This window comes from Tachypleus tridentatus, chromosome 1, assembly GCF_004210375.1.
Source record: "Tachypleus tridentatus isolate NWPU-2018 chromosome 1, ASM421037v1, whole genome shotgun sequence".
In the NCBI taxonomy this organism is placed as follows: domain Eukaryota; kingdom Metazoa; phylum Arthropoda; class Merostomata; order Xiphosura; family Limulidae; genus Tachypleus; species Tachypleus tridentatus.
This window is the reverse complement of record NC_134825.1, coordinates 14,514,477-14,532,215: the sequence shown is the minus strand read 5'-3', so window position 1 is coordinate 14,532,215 and position 17,739 is coordinate 14,514,477. Positions and strand designations below refer to the sequence as shown.

General features: G+C 30.9%; 1 protein-coding gene and 1 pseudogene across 1 annotated transcript; one reads left to right on the top strand and one right to left on the bottom strand.

Annotated features, from left to right (window-relative positions):
• Positions 1-267: 267 nt before the first annotated feature.
• LOC143225494 (C-reactive protein 1.1 pseudogene) lies at positions 268-930 on the bottom strand (annotated as a pseudogene).
• Positions 931-9,138: 8,208 nt separating this feature from the next.
• On the top strand, positions 9,139-11,845 carry LOC143225440 (techylectin-5A-like). The gene is made up of 4 exons (XM_076454910.1): positions 9,139-9,316; positions 9,423-9,528; positions 9,973-10,143; positions 11,478-11,845. Exons 1-4 carry the CDS (start codon positions 9,257-9,259, stop codon positions 11,726-11,728), a joined length of 588 nt encoding a protein of 195 aa, XP_076311025.1. The 5' UTR covers positions 9,139-9,256; the 3' UTR covers positions 11,729-11,845.
• The last annotated feature ends 5,894 nt before the right edge of the window (positions 11,846-17,739 follow it).

Sequence of the window (17,739 nt, the reverse complement as noted above, 5' to 3'; positions counted from 1 at the left end):
CAAACTCAACATGGTCACTGCAACTCTCTATAGTGAAGATTTATCTAAACAAATATGAAATAGGCCAAATATGAGCTAAGTCTTGCTCTTGTAGTAAAACGTTTTAATGGCTCGTCTATAAAGGCATATACAATTTGCAATGTTAAAACACACACCATAAAACATACATAATCAGGACATTGAAGATTACGATGAAAAAGTGCAAGCGAGTAACAAAGTTATGGTAAGCTTAACTTTAAAAAAAGTTTTGCATATAACATATAGTTCTTACAAACTTGTGGTTCTACACAAATATAAACGTATTGTTACATAATGTCTAAGCACAAATTTCATTATGAAAACAGCAACCCCGTCATTAAACATAAAATGTCTCTTCACACTGAATTATGTTTTTGTACAGATATCTCTCATCAGCACATTTACTTGGGTGTAATGTTTGCTTTCTGCCTCGTGCTGAATTCCACATATTCAGTTCACTCAGCTCTCCTTCCATATTTTGAGAACCATCAAATACACCAACAACTGTACCCTGATCTTCTCCAAAAACAACTGTATCTCCTTCTTGAACTGTTTTACCCTTAGTTACCTCAGTATATTGCCATAGCAACGATAACCATTGATCATCAGAGATGAGCTTCTTTCCCAGGAAGACTACACGTAGCGAACGTGATGCCATTTTCCAACCTCTAAGTCAGAGGGACACTCAATATTTATCTGTGTTTTACCACTGATAATTAAACTTATAATATTCCTTGTTTCCTGATTAGTTAGATTCTCATTATTCGTTGCATCTAGGGCATATGAAAATACATGGAGTCTTCTATCTAAACGATGAACTTTGAACCAAAAACAGAAGGTTAATTCCTGAGGACTTGTTAAAGTACCATCCATCACCAAACGAGGGAAATAACTGGCTGTAGAAGGAGTAAATTACTGGTAGTTTCTCCTTCTTCCAAAGCATACGACAAACTCAACGAGTTATAGGACTGAATAGTTGCATGATTTCTATAATAAAATGATAAATGAATAAGAAAACAACCAAACACAGACTTCTAAATTCATTGCTGTTCTGTTTTTATCCATCAAAAAAACTTTTATTACTGTTTTTAGAGTATAGAACAGCAATATGATTCTTTTGAATTCTTATCTAGTGTAGTAATTCAAAAGGAAAAAAAAATAACGCAATAAAACTGACAAGACAGGCATTTATCTTCAGCGATGAATCTTGAATTATTGAATGGTGTATTGATGAAGCGAAACTTTCAATATATTTTATACGTGATTGAATAGTGTTTTTGGTTAAGAGTAGAGTACTTTATCCACCTTTGATGCTAGACCCAAAAACGGAAGGAAACATAACATACATATTGCCCGATGAGCTTCAAGTAACATACAAATATAAATTGAATAAAACTAAAAATTAGAAGGCAAGTCATACTAACATCATAACAAGAACAAATGGGTTTAACAAATCTGCCCCACAAGATAAAACCCTTCTAAACCAAAGGAACAGATGAAAACTGAAGTGGTAGTCAGTTATCATCGTCCCGGTGTTACAGCGTTATATTTGTGAAATTATACTGTTAGAAACCTAGCATCGGTAGCTTTGTGTTTAATAATGAACATGAAACTTCAGCCAACATAAAGTACATTTTAATATTTTTATATATATTAATACGTATTTTATATTTAAAAATATGTGTGTGTGTACGTATATATGTCTGAATATTTAATCTTGACCATTTTTACACATATAAAACGTTTTGATTAAAGATAACTTTTTTGTTATTGGTTATTATTTTAAAGTTTATTAACAATAAAATATTTAATTAAATATGAGATTCCATCAAGAGCCATCAGTAGAAAGTATCAGTTTTATTGACACATTCTCATACAAAGCTCGAATATCTCATTGTTGTTTTCATACTTCCTTCATTGGATCCACCCAAGTGGGAATTCAGGCCAAAACTGTCACAGGAATGTACCAAAACAGATACCGTGTTTTGAAACTCTTCGCCACTCCCATGATACTGAGTCCCGGCATGATGAGGTGGTTTAGGTACTTGATTCGTAATCCGAGGGTCGCGGGTTCGATTTGCCTTTGCAAACATGCTCGTCCTTTCAGCCTTGGGGGCGTTAATATGTGACTGTCAGTACAACTATTAGTTGATAAAAGAGTAGCCGAAGAGTTGCTGATGAGTGGTGATGACTTGTCTTACTTGGTAGATTCGGGAGATAGCCCGATGTGGCTTTGTATAAGAAAAACACACACCAGTCTACACTGCTAAATTAAAGACGTCTAGAGCAGTTATCCCTCGTGTAGTTTTGGATTAAATTAAAAAAGAAACAAATAAACCATTAATTCTGATATTCATTCACCTAATTGTAATTTCTAAATTAAACATTTTTTATTAGCAGTGAATAGTAATTAACCAATAAAATTATTAAAAAAAAAGATACATTTAAACAAAATTATAAAAATGCATTCCCTCGAGTGTGGTGTTTCATTTCACAGTACTGTCTACCAACGTAAATATTATTTTTCGAGTGGTCCTTCTAGTTTTTCTACGTTTTTATTTTAACAAAATGGAGAAGAGGAAGAAAAATTTTAAAACTTCTTTGAGTACTTATTTCTATTAATTTGATTTGTTTGTTTGTTTTTCGTATAGCAAGGCCTCATCGAGCTATCTGCTCAGCCCACCGAGGGGAATTGAACCCCTGATTTTAGCGTTGTAAATCCGGGGTGTTGTTAGTTTGAAACAATCTTGAAGCTGTTGTTATATATTCGTTCTAACAATGTTGGGGTGTTGTTTTTTTTTAATTTAATATTAACGGTATTACGGAATGTAAAAAAGAGATGAAATGCTGATTACATAATAACGGCAGTATTATTATTTCCTTGTAATTGTGGCACGACATGGCCAGGTGGGTTAATGTGTTGGACTCGTAGTCTAATGGTGGTGAGTTTGAATCCCCGTCGCACCACACATGCTCGTGAGGGCGTTATAATGTGACGATGAATTCCTCTATTTATTGATAAAAGAGTAGCCCAAGAGTTCCTGGTGGGTGGTGATGACTAGCTGTCTTTCCTCAAGTCTTACACTGCTAACTTAGGGACGGCTAACGCAGGTAGCCCTTGTGCGCGAAATTAAAAAAAAAAGAAACAAACAATCTTTATCACAGTTCGAGGAATGAACTTCAGCAAAAAAATGTGAAATTGAAATCCAGCAAAGAACGCAGAACACATCATATACAATTTCAAAATAAAATAATTTTCTATTTTTTTAAATATAACAGAAAATAATCATATAAATCTTAACAAATGTATCAGTTTTTACCCACCACTTGCTAAATGATGTTTGAATACATAATACCACGTTTCGTAAGAGATGTTATTAAGTCGTTATGATACAAAAAATGAAACACAGATAACATAACTTATAAAATATAATTATAAATTTCTAATATATTGTTTGATCCAAGTGTAATACGACTATCTTTCTCACTGCAAATGGCTGATTTTTAATTTAAAATGGAAGATATATTTTTAAATTCTAACGTTTACTGTAGTACTGGTAACTGTAATAAAAATAACGAGAAATGAAACATTATTCTCGATATCATCACCTGGTAGATAAATTTGTCGACTAAACTAAAGTAATAAGAGAAATTAGTTTAATATTCTATAAGTCATAAAACAACTATAGATCTTTATGTAATTAGAGTCTAATGGTATTCTAATTTAGCTATCAATTGTAAAATATAAAAGGAATAAACATGTTACTATTGGTTAAGCTTCGTGCTCGGCGGTAAATATGTAATATCAAACTCTCAATAATTAGAAGTTAATGAATAATATACAGAGATTCCTAGAGGTAGTTTTTGTTCGATGCTATTTGTTTCTAAAAATGGGATAGAAGAAAATAGAGATTTATATTCAAATGGTGACAAACAACTATAAGAAACCTTCAAATAAACATTTTCTGGTGAAACAGTTCAACATATTAGGGATGTCTTTCTTTACTGCTACTTAGCCACTCTTACAGCCGTTTCCAAGAAAGAATAATACAGAGCACAGAATGGTCAAAGAGGAGTGAATCCAGTGAATTTGTGTTACATCTAGAGATCTCGATAATTAAAGTTTGGTAGAACTTCTGAATCAAAAATAAACTAGACATTACAGAAAATGTCACATAATGAAATATGCACAGATTACACTGGTAGTACCATTATAATAACTTTATTATATTTTCTCATTATTGCAGAAATATCATCTCTTGTGACCTAGACCTCGAAGGTAGTGTCAATATCTTCTTTTTATCTAATTAAAGCATCTCATACGTTTGTGAATTTTTTTATACGTATCAAAATGCTGCACTGGTTTGTGTGGCAATTACTAAAAATCAGCTAGAAGTGGTATTTTTGCTTATATAAAAGAATCTATATATACCAAAAGTTATGCTTATATTCCTGGGTCATCCACATTAAACTAGTGTTAGTCACATGTAAGAGAACTACAGATGTATAATAAAAATGTAAATGTTTATTTTTCCGCATTTTCTACTTTTATTTTCTTTAACCACTTGCAAATTATTTCTAGAATGTAAAATAGATGTACTGTGTCAACCTCAATTTTACGAAATCCATTTCTTTAGTCAACTGTTCTCGCATTTCTGTGTAGCTGTTCAGCTATATTCAGGCTTAGTTCTTAAATAGCAGTTTCTAAAAATTAAAAATCACCTTGACAATTAAACTAGAATATTACCACTTTAATGAATATTAAGAAGGCTCATCATCTCACCTTAAGATATTAAACTTCCATTAGAAGTTTAAACTCGTATAAACCCATTAATGGTTAAGGATCAGTGTATTTATTTAAATGCCAATTTTACAGAAATTTGCTTAGCAGAAATATTTCTAATTGAGTAATTTTATTTTCCAATTTCAAAACAAAATCAATAAAAATGGTTATTTTATTTTGGTTCAAGTGACTCAACTAATATTTTTAGTCTTCGAGAAGAAGGTAAATTTACACAAGATTAGAAACAACCATGTCAAAGTTCGTAAAGAATGTTGTTATTAAAAACGGATGTTTTTTGTTTCAAAACAAAACTATCTCAGACTGTCAATTGTGTCTACTTTGAAGAATCGAACTCTCTATTTCAGCGTTGTGTGTTGGTAGACTCAATACTGTTCTACAAAAAATGAAGTAAGCAAGAAACAAGCGAAAGTAATATTACATCAAATAAAGTTAACATTATTATAGCTAAAAAACTATAGATTTAACTCTCAACCAGTGTTATTTCGCCTTGTCTAATTGTTATACTTAAATCTACGAAAACATCATTCTGGAGGTTTGGGTTAAGTTATTCTTATATAAAAAGCTTGTGATTCTCTTTTGTATTCTATACTTATAATAACGAATTGTATATACTGCAACATAGAATGTATCAAATTTGAAGCAATTAAACTGTACTTTTATTTTAGCAAATGGTTGTGAAAATAATATTCTGCTGAATTTTGTTTAATAATATAAATGTCTTTTTTAACAATTGTTCCATTTCAGTAAATTTTAACTGATGTGTTGTCGGACAGTTTGAAGAGTTGTGTAATGAATTCTCAACGAACTTTGCCGAAGCAATAAAATAAGTTAACCAATCAGATCATTTCAATAAAATCATTCTTGGTGATTATCAGATCAGTTTTGTTTCTTTCAGAATTTCATACACGTTCCCTCTAGAGTTAAAGCAGCAAGCCAATTGTGTCTGTTGAACTCTTAAATTACTGTTGTTTAACCAAATAGTATTTGACCATTAATGTTATAGCACATCCATAAACTCAAATTTAGTCAAGTGGTTGTGTGGTAAAGGACTCGTACAATCAATCCTCCGATGCACAGTTTGTGTACACTAACCTCTAGACCACACGCGATCCTTGAAATGATACCTGTATAATATACTCTTAGATTTTCTACAAGATTTAAGTAACACTATTTACAGGAGACTAAGTTACATAACTTTTCACATCTGTTGAACAGTATGTTTGTTCCAATGTAGCGAAACTCGTAGTTCCATATTACAGAGTGCTTAGTCCAATGCCGTAGATTGCTGTGAACTGTATAATCTCATATCACAGAATATGCAGTCTCATGAAGATGATAATATTTAACAGAATAATATTTCATAAAGAACGATGTTTTGTTAATAAAAACTTCTTTAGAGATATTTAGCCATTTGAGATGTAAATTTGTTTTTTCTTTAAGAAATCCTTTTAGAGTGTTTATCTTTCAAATATTGATTTTTGCCAGTAAAAATGTTTAATCCACTGCATTCTTTATATTCTTAAAAAAAGTGGAAAAGTCAACTGTCTTATCTCGGAAGTATAGCCAGAATGATGAAAGAGAACTGTATGGTATCTGAGCGAAAGGAAATAAAAATTCAAAAGTGCAAATCCTTGGAAACGAGTTTAACATTCCTTGGTTCAATATGGGATAAGTATATGTGTACGCGACTGTCAACTATCAGGATAAATTCTGTCAAGTTCATATCACACAAGTAAATATTATCACAGTAGCGTGTATAAAAGTAGATGTCATGTGTTACTGTATGAACACCACTGTAATATAGTTGACCTGATCAAAGACGTGCAACGTGAAAGAAAATATTTTCAACTTCATTGGGTGGAAACTATTTGCTGATCGGTTATAAAGTATGGAAAACCCGACAGATGGCAGCAAAAGAAACACGAGAGTGTTTTCACTGTTATAGCTTTTTTTTTTTGTTGTTTATTTGAATTTCGCGCAAAGTTACTCGAGAGCTATCTGCTCTCGCCGTCCCTAACTTAGCAGTGTAAGACTAGAGGGAAGGTAGCTAGTCATCACCACCCATCGCCAACTCTTGAGCTACTCTTTTACCAACGAATTGTGGGATTGACCGTCACTTTATAATGCCCCACGGCTGAAAGGAGAAGCATGTTTAGTGCGACCGGCATCACTGCTACAGCCAAGATCAATTACCAAGTAAAACATCAAGATCCAAATGTGTTGTTTGTAGATTGGATAATTTAATATAAAGTAAGAATATACTGCTCTGCCTTGGGTAACATCATGGATTATGTCAATTCTATAAACTTTGAAAATCAAAATTGTCACATAAGATGGAATTGAAATAATTTTTGGTTTGGTTTGATTTTCGAGCAAAGCTACACGAAGGCTATCTGCGTTAGCCCTTCCTAATTATAATGGTGCAGTCAATTCCACTATTTATCTGTAAAAACAATAGACCAAAACTTGGTGGAGGTGACTATCTGCCTTCCATTTATTTTTGGTTACATATTATGTTTTATTCGGAAGAGTTTACGACTTATGATTAATTTAGGTTAATTTATTACTATTCAAAATAATCGGAAATTTGAATTTATAACTTAATTAAATGTGGATATGTATCCAATTTATGGTATTTAAATACAAAATTATATACAATAATTTTAACGAACTTACAAAAAATGCTTGGTTTCATATCCGGTCTAGAACCGAATATCGACGGTCTAGGTTCACTTCGAGCAAATTAATTCTCAGTGCATATTGTCACATTTCGCTTAAACTAACACATTATTTTCTTGGCTAGTCTCACTCGTTTACAAGCTCACTTCTTACTGAAGAATATATTTATTGTCGTTTTAGAAATAATAAAGTTCGAAATAATGCACTAAAGTTGAAATTTTTCATATGCATGGATAAACAGCTACTGTGTTCAAAAGTATGTTGTATATAGCAGGTTTATGAAAAACATTCAAAGAAAGAGACAGAAAGAAACGAATCTAAAAAACTTGAATTAAAACTATTTGTTGAATTAAATTAAATTTGAGGAATTGCAAGGCACCAATAAACATAAAAAACTCGTGGATTGGAATAGCTACAAAAATAAATAATATAATGGAAACACTGGACTGGTATATTGACACATAGGCAAGTCATAGGGAAACTTAAGAACCAAAAACGGTACGTGGAAATTTTATGTTAGGGTGTTTCATATATTATCATATACTTATGATGACATCTAGCTAGGCCGTATTCTTAGGTTCGAATTTGGCTATGATATCAATGTTATAGTTACAGCTACCTACCATTTCGGATGCCAGTTTTGATTTCATTCCTTTATGTTACCGTTCAACTGCACCAACAGACTGCAGAAAGTCATAAATAGATAATAGATAAATACCTTTTATTTACAAAACGAGGCAAAAGTGTGGTGGTAGTTTTACTGTACAGAAACAACATGGAATTTATATTAACAGTTGGTTGGCATAGCACCTTTCAGCCCCGGTATTTCCAGGTGGGTTAAAGCGTTTGTGCCGTAATCTGAAGGCCGCGGGTTCAAATCCCTGTCACAAGAAATATCCTCACCTTTTCTCTCGTGGGGGCATTATAATGTAAGAGTAAATCCCACTATTCGTTGGTAAAAAGAGTAGCTTAAGATCCGGTAGTGGGTGAGGATGACTACCTGCCTTCTTTCTTGTTTTACACTGCTAAATTAGGAAGGGCAAGTGCAGGTAGCCCGTGTGTAGCTTTACGCAAAATTCAAACCAATCAAACAAAGCACCTTCCAATCGGTAAAGTTCCATCGAGTATTATCAACTATTGTTATTGTATAAACTAATATCACGTGACGATTTATAATAAAGGTAAGTTCATAATATCTAGATAATGTGCGTTATTTAACAATCAACAATTACCGTCGAACCGTATAATTCTTTCGAAAACTTTAGCTACAAACGGATAATCTACTTTGATTGGCCTAACCAATGTTTAAGTATCAACACGTTATTTCACCTTATAAATTTGATGCTCTGAATAAGCCATCCTTAATCCAATTGAAAAAAACAAACAAACTCTATAATAAATGATACATGTGTATTATTATCTTACTGAATTATTATTACTGAACAAAATCTCCAGCAGTATAAACTACGTTACATCTTTGAATGGTTTACAGTTTTAACAATTTTCCAAATCTGTTTACATAATGTGTAAATAGCATTTAATAAATGAAATTCTTTATCCACTTGCATATATATATGTAGAATGTAACCTAGCTCAGGTGAAGATTATGTTTTTTCTATTTTAGAAAAACATCTAATCAACCAAGAAACGGACCACACATGTTCCCTTTCTTCTCCTGGACCAACAGACTGTGCTGATATTCTACTTAATAGACATTCTGCTAGTGGATCGTACCGTATCTGACCCAGGTCATGGATGACGACTGGAAGTTTCTATGTTTACTGTGACATGACTACTGATGGGGGAGGCTGGACGGTAAGTAACGTGTATTACAGATAATAGAAAATTGTTTTTGTAAAAACATGTGTAATAAGTTTAATTATTACAATAAACTTAAAAGTAATCATTTTCTGTTACTAAGGTAATCCAAAGACGAGGAAACCATGGAAACCCAAAGGACTACTTTTTCAAACCTTGGACAGATTACAAAGTTGGATTTGGAGATATTAAGAAAGAGTTCTGGCTTGGTAGGTTCTGTTCACAGTTTAAAAACACATGGTGTTAATGATATACAAAGAGTTATGGTTAGATAAGTTAAATTAGACTTTTGAATACATTTTTCAGAGATACAAGATAAAAATCATTGTTCCTTTAAGGATGTAACAAAAATATGTAGTAAAGACGTTAATAATTCTTGTCTCTTCTGTCAAAGTCTTTGTTGGATAACTAACAGAATTATCTTAATCCGTAAACCTTCCTTAGTTAGTAGTTTGTTGTAACGTTTCAATTATTGGTTTTTATGTTGTTGTTTTAGTGAACTGCTTTATACAACTATGAAATATATTTAAGTCTTCCATTTTGAAAATAGATTGATAAAAGTTTATTTTAAAATAATTTTACACAATTTAAATGTTTCCCTTCATTTACTATGAAATAAATTTTGTGTAAAATGAAAATGTTTCATTATTAATTTATTGGAAACGATCGGATCTATGCTCCAACAAACCAAGGAAATTATTCAATCAGGTTTGATTTAAAGGACAAGGAAGGAAACGAAAGGTTTGCCATCTATCGTGAGTTTTGGATAGAAAACGAAGACTACTTATACAGATTACATGTCAGTAATTACTCTGGTGACGCAGGTAATCAAAGTTCACTGTTTAATGTAATTTATAAGGATTATCTTGTATCTAACTCTTTCAGATTATCATTTCAAAACAAACAGGTAGAAATATTTTCATGAAGAAAACTAGTTAAAATATCTGATAATAAATTTATGTCAGATTTAACAAAGTGACCATTGGCTATTCCACTTGCTTGTATAACTTTCGTATGGAAAGATAAAATCCATTAATTTAAGGGAAAAAAGTTTTAATTTAAATAACACAGCAAATTTAGAGAAACGATGGCAATCAGGTTGTTACAATAAACTAAACCAATTAATTAACTATGTAACCTCTATAAAAACCACAGTGTGTGTTACGTCTGATTTGTCGAAATAGGAGGAGTCATACAAACCAAAATCAATTAATCGAAACAGCATAGTTTAATTACTCTCTGTTTATTACGATTTTAGTGACAGGAATGCAAAGGCCTCCTTTATACGGAGAGTGTGAAAACTTATAAGTGTTGAGAATGTTGGTATAATAAGCATAAAGTGAAAACACAATGTGAGATCATCTAGCCCACAGCCAAGTGTCATATAATTCAATGAATGATCTTAATTTTGATTAGATCAAAATAGAATTTACCTACGTTTTACTGTCTCAACTTTACATTAGTTGTCTATCGTAAGGATTGATAAGTCATTTTATGACTACAGTTTTTGTGATAATTATGAATTGTTTCATTATTTCACTTATGTATCTATTTTTGTAATAAGGCTGTTTTATATCTGATATATATCACTGTCTTGAGCTGTTTTGCACCTCATTTATTATTGTCCTAATTCAGTATAACACTCGTTCTATTCAAAATAACTTCGGCTGGTATCGAACTCACGTTCTGAACTATTTTACCTCAACTATTGGATTTATCTCTCATAATTAGTGTCTATCCTGTACATCATTAGACGTCATAAACTTATTTTACATTTGTTGTATATGATGTACAGTTGACCATGGTGAGAATTTTGGGTAATAACGTGATGGGCAAATTTGGATGTGATTTTCGTGATCAGCAGCCAAAGATCTATAAGAACACCAAACAGTGTTCAAGAAGCAAAAACTTTGTTGTGCAATGTTATGTTAGAATGTCTTTCTTATTGTGGGTTTTGGTGAATATGGAAGACTTTCTTTGTTTATGTTGTCATTAAAGTGTTAGGTATATTTATGTTTTCGTTAAGAATATAATATTAAAACTGTTTGTATCTTCAATATATCGTTATTATGTACTTTTAATCAACCAACTAACATATTTCACATATTGGTTTATAATAGCTGATTTATTGATGTCATGTTACTGATTCATACTACAGGAGACGGGTTCAGTGGACACAATGGGTTCAGTTTTTCTACAAAAGACAAAGATAATGACATTTATGAAACAAGCTGTGCCCAAACCTTTAAAGGAGGTTGGTGGTATAGCAAGTGTCACAGTTCCAACCTCAATGGACTTTATCTGAATGGTGAACACGAGAGTTATGCTGATGGTGTGGAATGGGGTGCATGGAAAGGACAGAAATACTCACTTCCAGATGTGGAGATGAAGATACGACCCCTATACTAAAACCAGTATGATATATAAGGAACAATACACAAATTGTATTTTTTAATCTAAATTTCGGTTATAGCAATTGTATCTATGATATTCGGAGATTGTTTAAATTATTTTCTTTCTAATAGTTACAATGTTAATAATATTGTATCAATAATCACAGGACTAAAATTCTATACAGAATTATTTTATATTAATAACTTTTGTGTTTTCTATAATAAAAGTAAACACTCAACGTTATTATATATAAGTTTAAGAAACTTTTTTGTTTGAAAGTCACTTTGATACTTAAGGTATTCCATACACAAATTTTACAATAAATAATGTTGCCGATAGGTGTCTAAACTAATCACGTGACGATATATTGTTACTATTAGATTTATCTAAAGACAGCGAACTGAAAGTTCTTAAGAAATATTTATAAATACAATATTTTGTTTTCATATCACGATAACATTACTAATAGTTTTGTAGATAACACTCGTAGCTATCTTGATACTATAACATCTAGACATGTATACTAATGACGTCACTCAAGTTATGCCTGTCACCACAAGTACATCTAGTAACCACGTGACTCACGTCACAGTGATTTGAGTAAATGAATATTGTAACACAATGACACTTGATGTTTGGAAATATACAAAGATACTCGTGTTTTGCCCTCAATAAATCATAGTACAGGAAACAGGACCATCGTATAAAGATCTATATAAGATATCTATTGTTTCTGGTTGATTCACATGGAATAATTATTGTTTGAACAAGATCTATAGAACATAACCGATGTTTCTCTAAGATATATTTAACTGTATTTTCCTCGCTGTGCATATTGAGATTCTTATGAAACATGTTGTTTACTGTTCTTTAAAAACCAAAATTGTGTTTTACACAAATGTTACTTTTAATTATGTTGTTAAGTTTAACACATAGATGGTCTAAATAATTTTCAGTACTTTTAATTTTTCTCTTGTTATTGATCCTTCAAGTAACTTTAGATAATCTCTAGAATTTAAAGATATAAAAAATGACATCAACTATATTAGTCACTAATAAATCACACTGTACAACAAAGGTTTTGCTTCTTGATCACTGTCGGGTGTTCCTTATAGATTTTTGGCTGCTGATCATGAAAATCACATCCAAAATTACCCATCACGTACCGTTTCATCGAAATCTTCAGTTTTACCAGGACATTGTTATAATGGAAAAACAATATCAGGGCAACTAGAATCCGTCAATGCTTGCTGAATACTGTTAGACACTGCAACGTGATTCACCGGACATTGAATACAAACAAAACTCAGGAGCAAAACACTTTTAATTATGTTGAACTTAATAGCGTATTAGAAACATAAACGCAATTAAATAAGTTATTGCCGGTAAACAGTTAACAGTTTATTTCTCAGAGTTTCTACGTGATGAAGCAAAACCAAAACTATATTTGTGCATACCCACCAGGTACCTGTCACAATCAGCAAAAACATTTTAAGAAGCAAAACTTTTTTAAAAAAATTGTTGTGCAGTGTTATTGAAAATTATTCTGGTTTGATTCAAAGCTCAAAAGAATGATCACAAAAAATTAAAAAAGATCTTAAAGATTCAATAAATATGCAACAGAGGGGAATAATTGTAAATAGGACATACGGTGGACTAGTTCTAAAATAATATTTTGATGATTAATTACAAACACAACATTTTACTGATCGATAGACGATTTTAGTTATAAATACCGCACATTATAATTATAAATAACACATATGGTGAAAATAATTTTAAATATAACTTACGATTAACTCTAACAGTGACATTTTCATTTATACTTGATTTAATTATTATTTCTTTAATCGTTACATTATTTCAAAACATCGTTCGTTAGCATTTAGAAAATAAATATACTTCAATTTACGAATGTAGAGAAATCTTATACTAAACAATTCATTTAACAAAGTTAGAAGCTGAGATGTTCCACTGGCCACCTACTTGTTGTGTTCGAGACCCTTCACAGAAATTCTACCTCCGATGGCTTATAATATGGTTGTCAATTCTGTTGTTTTTTGAATTACGCACAAAGCTACGCAATGGGCTATCTGTGCTCTGTCCACCACGAATATCGAAACCCGATTTTTAGCGTTGTCAGTCCAAAGACATACCAATAAGCCATTGGGGGCTGTCAATTTTGAACCGTTAGTAAAATGTGGTCCAAGAGTTAGTGGTGTTGATTATCTGTACTACCTTCAGATCTCTACTGTTCACAAGCTAGCACAAATAATCCTGAATAGGTTTATGATAAATTTAAGAAACAAACCAATAAGACATAAATGAAAGATTGATGAACAATTTAATTTAACGAAATGTGTTACATTACGAACTTTTTCTGCATTTGAAATTTTTAAAATAAGAAACTTCACTGTCTTAAGAGCTTAAAAGTACTAATATCAATAATATAGCCTGTTTGGAGAGTTGATTAAAATGTTTCTTACACAGACGTGGTCAGAGGTTGTTTAGAAAAAGTCGTGTACGACACTAAGATGTAGTAAATCTTAGCTTGTGTTAAACACTTCCATCTTTAACACCTTTTGTTGTTGATCAGGAAGAGGTCAACCCTAGAAAGTCTCGAATCTCTGTTGTTCATTATTTTCTAATACTTTGTCGCGTGTTTAATCGCTGTTATATCGATGAGAATGTTTTTATCCATATGTCTAACAATACATAAGAAATATTATCTTGACGATTATAGTTAGTCAAAGATAATCAGACGATATTGATCTGATACCAAAGATCAGATACTTCAGACATGTTTATATTGCTCAAATGAGTAACAATTTAGTTTAAACTAAGAATGTAAAGCTTAACTTGAAATGGATCTCAACGTTTGAAGATTACTTGTAGTATTTTAGCTACAAAATCGAACACAAGTTCCTGCAACATGTTAACAGTATACAAATATAATGACCATCTGATTTCTGATTTCATTATAATGTTATACAGTAATAACTTTGGCAGCTTTCCAATAATAAAACATGAAAGTTTAGAACAGTAAAAACGTTATAGTTTAAAACTGTTTAAATATTAAATTGTCTCCCAACAATCATTTATCACTGGAGACGAGTGAATTATGCTTTCATCAGATTATAAAGGTATCTTACAATGATATTGCGATAATGAAGTAATTGCTTGGCCGTACATTTAATTATATATAATGACATGTCAATGAAATTTTTAAATTTAGTAATAATTAACTGGAGTTCTTTATAAACTATTTTAATAAAAAATAAACAAACGTTCCCTCAACTCGGAGAAAAGAAACAAAAAATAACGTGCCAGATATATCATTGGTTATGTCTATAGATATAATTTTTAACAGAATATTTTTTCTCCTGATAAAACAATCGGTGATGACAACAGGTTATCATAGAGAATCACTGCCTGTTTTAACGATTCTAAGTTTTCTCAGTGCTATCTTTACAGTGACACTTAATACTATAAAGATGTTGTAATGTAAGAACAAGTCTGGATAACTGTACAGCTGAGTGACTAGACACAACAAAACATAAGGATGTCGTAGTGAAAGAACAAGTTCATATAACTGTAGGGATGAGTGACCAGACACAATAAGATTGTGAATGACTAGATTCAGTGACTTGATAAGGATGATATTTTGACACTGTCTCTCCCGATGTGCTGAATTTTCACAATGTTAAAACTCATCTTTACTGTATACTTTAAGAACCTCTTCAGTGTCGATTAATAATTTTATTCTATGTAAAATTACACAAACATTATTAACATAATCAACAATTCCATGAACAGATATTAATAACAAATAATTAATTATATTAATAACAAATAATTAATTAGAAAATTAGATTTTTCATGTGCAAAAGCATTGTAATGTTTACTAAATTTCTGCCAAATTTGGTCAAGATACTCTTAATATATTAGAAGTTACTAGTATATGTACTGTAACGAGTACTAATGGTTATGAATCAGGTAAGATGGACCTTGGTAGTATCCGAAAATTTAACAAGACCGAAACAAAGTATGCAACAAAGCAATATTGCCATATGTAGATATTTGAAGAAACTACAGAATAAGAACTATTTTTCTCACATGAAACAAATTATAGAGAAATATCTTAAAACAGTTGAATTCTTTGTTCGTTAAAAGTGGAAGCTGTCAATACATATGGATAACTAGATAAAACAAACATGGGAATATATGAGGATATCTTCTTTAGATTGTGATTAGGTTTTATTTATCTTTCCCATTTTTGTTTCTCTTTTATATTTGGTTGGATTTATACAAAGTTTCCTCTAAGGTATGATGTTATAGTTTGTGTTTCCTTTCCACTAGATAATTTTGTTTTTGTTTGTTTTAATGCTTCACATGAATTATAAATTCCACTGAACGGTTTTTTGGTTTGTTTGAAATTAAGCACAAAGCTTCACAGTGGAATATCTGTGCTTTCTCCATCACAGGTATCGAAACCCAGTTTTCAGAGGTATGAGGCCGCAGACATACCGCTGTGCCGATGAGGGGTTAATGATTTCGACATATTAACTATTACTCTCGTTTGACGAGAGGTCTCTTCAATACCATATGACATATTCTTCTTTACTTTCACTTATGAGTTATTATAATTACCATAACATAAAAAGTATATAAACGTTAATATACTAACTGGAAGTAATCATTCTTGAGATATCACAAATTCTATGAACTGGATTCCTAGTTTCGTTGAACTGAAATTAATTTTTTCAGAACTTAAAATTCATTATTTTCACTTGCTATTTCCATTTTAAAGAAAAATTTTGATCTATTGTTATTATGTCCTCTGCTATACAAAAACTGATGTCTAGAAATAAGGGTTGCCAAACAACATGTTAACAAATGTATATTTGTATATCAGTTTCAAGAAATCTATTTTAGTTTCACAAATATTAACATTTACAAAACGTCCAAAGTTTTTTCTTAAGAGAGCAGTGATAAACCTCTGTCATTTTTAAAACAGATTTATTAGCTATTAAACTTTCTATATAAAATATCATAATTTTATAAATATTTTAATTCCACTACACATCTATTTTCTCATGTTTGTAGCTTTAAAATACCAAATAATACATTCCTATTAAGAATACTCAATTTGTTAAGAAGTTTAATTTCCCTGCAGTAACATAAAATTAATTATTAAACCAACCTTGATTCTCAACTGGCTTTTATTTTTATCATTGGTCAGTAACAATAAGTATGTAAAAACAACGTACTTTATTGGCTGATGCACTGTAATAGTTACTTGCTCCCTAATATTACTGTATTTGTAATTCTATCATTCAACAGAATAGAATCCAAACAATAAAATGACGTAACTTAATAATTATGTAATTTTTAGTTCAATTGTCTTTTTAATAAACATTTCTTTAGAATAATGAAAACAACAATAAACATTATGGTGAGAATCATAGACTTTTCTGTGGCACATCAAATGGAAGTTAAATCACAGGTTATGTAAAAATATGAAAACTAAGTAAATGTATATTATAAATTAATTTCTTTACAAACCATGTCCCTATAAAACAAAATTATGATATAACTCAAGTTAACAATACAAATAACTGCATCAAAGGAACTATTCCATAAGTTGATAAGAGATAGAATGCAATAATCCATTTAGCAGACCATGGTGTCCAACAAATTCCACAAATGATATAAAATTACAATATTAGTTTTTTTCGTAATTTTACAGTTTATAATAAGCACCTCTTAATAATAATGAAATTTCTTTTCGTCAAAACCCAAAAAATATTCATACATATTAAAAAGCAAAAATACAACGTTTTGAAAACAGTGATATGTAACAAAACCACATATATCCTTACACCTTGCTGAAGGAATCTATTTAAATGTGAAAGTTCAATTAGTGTTTTCTTTTAACTATGAATTTCACTATTCATAATTTTGAGAATGTTTTCACGTAATTTTATCTGTTTTTGAAGCTCCACAATATAATATTGTACATATAC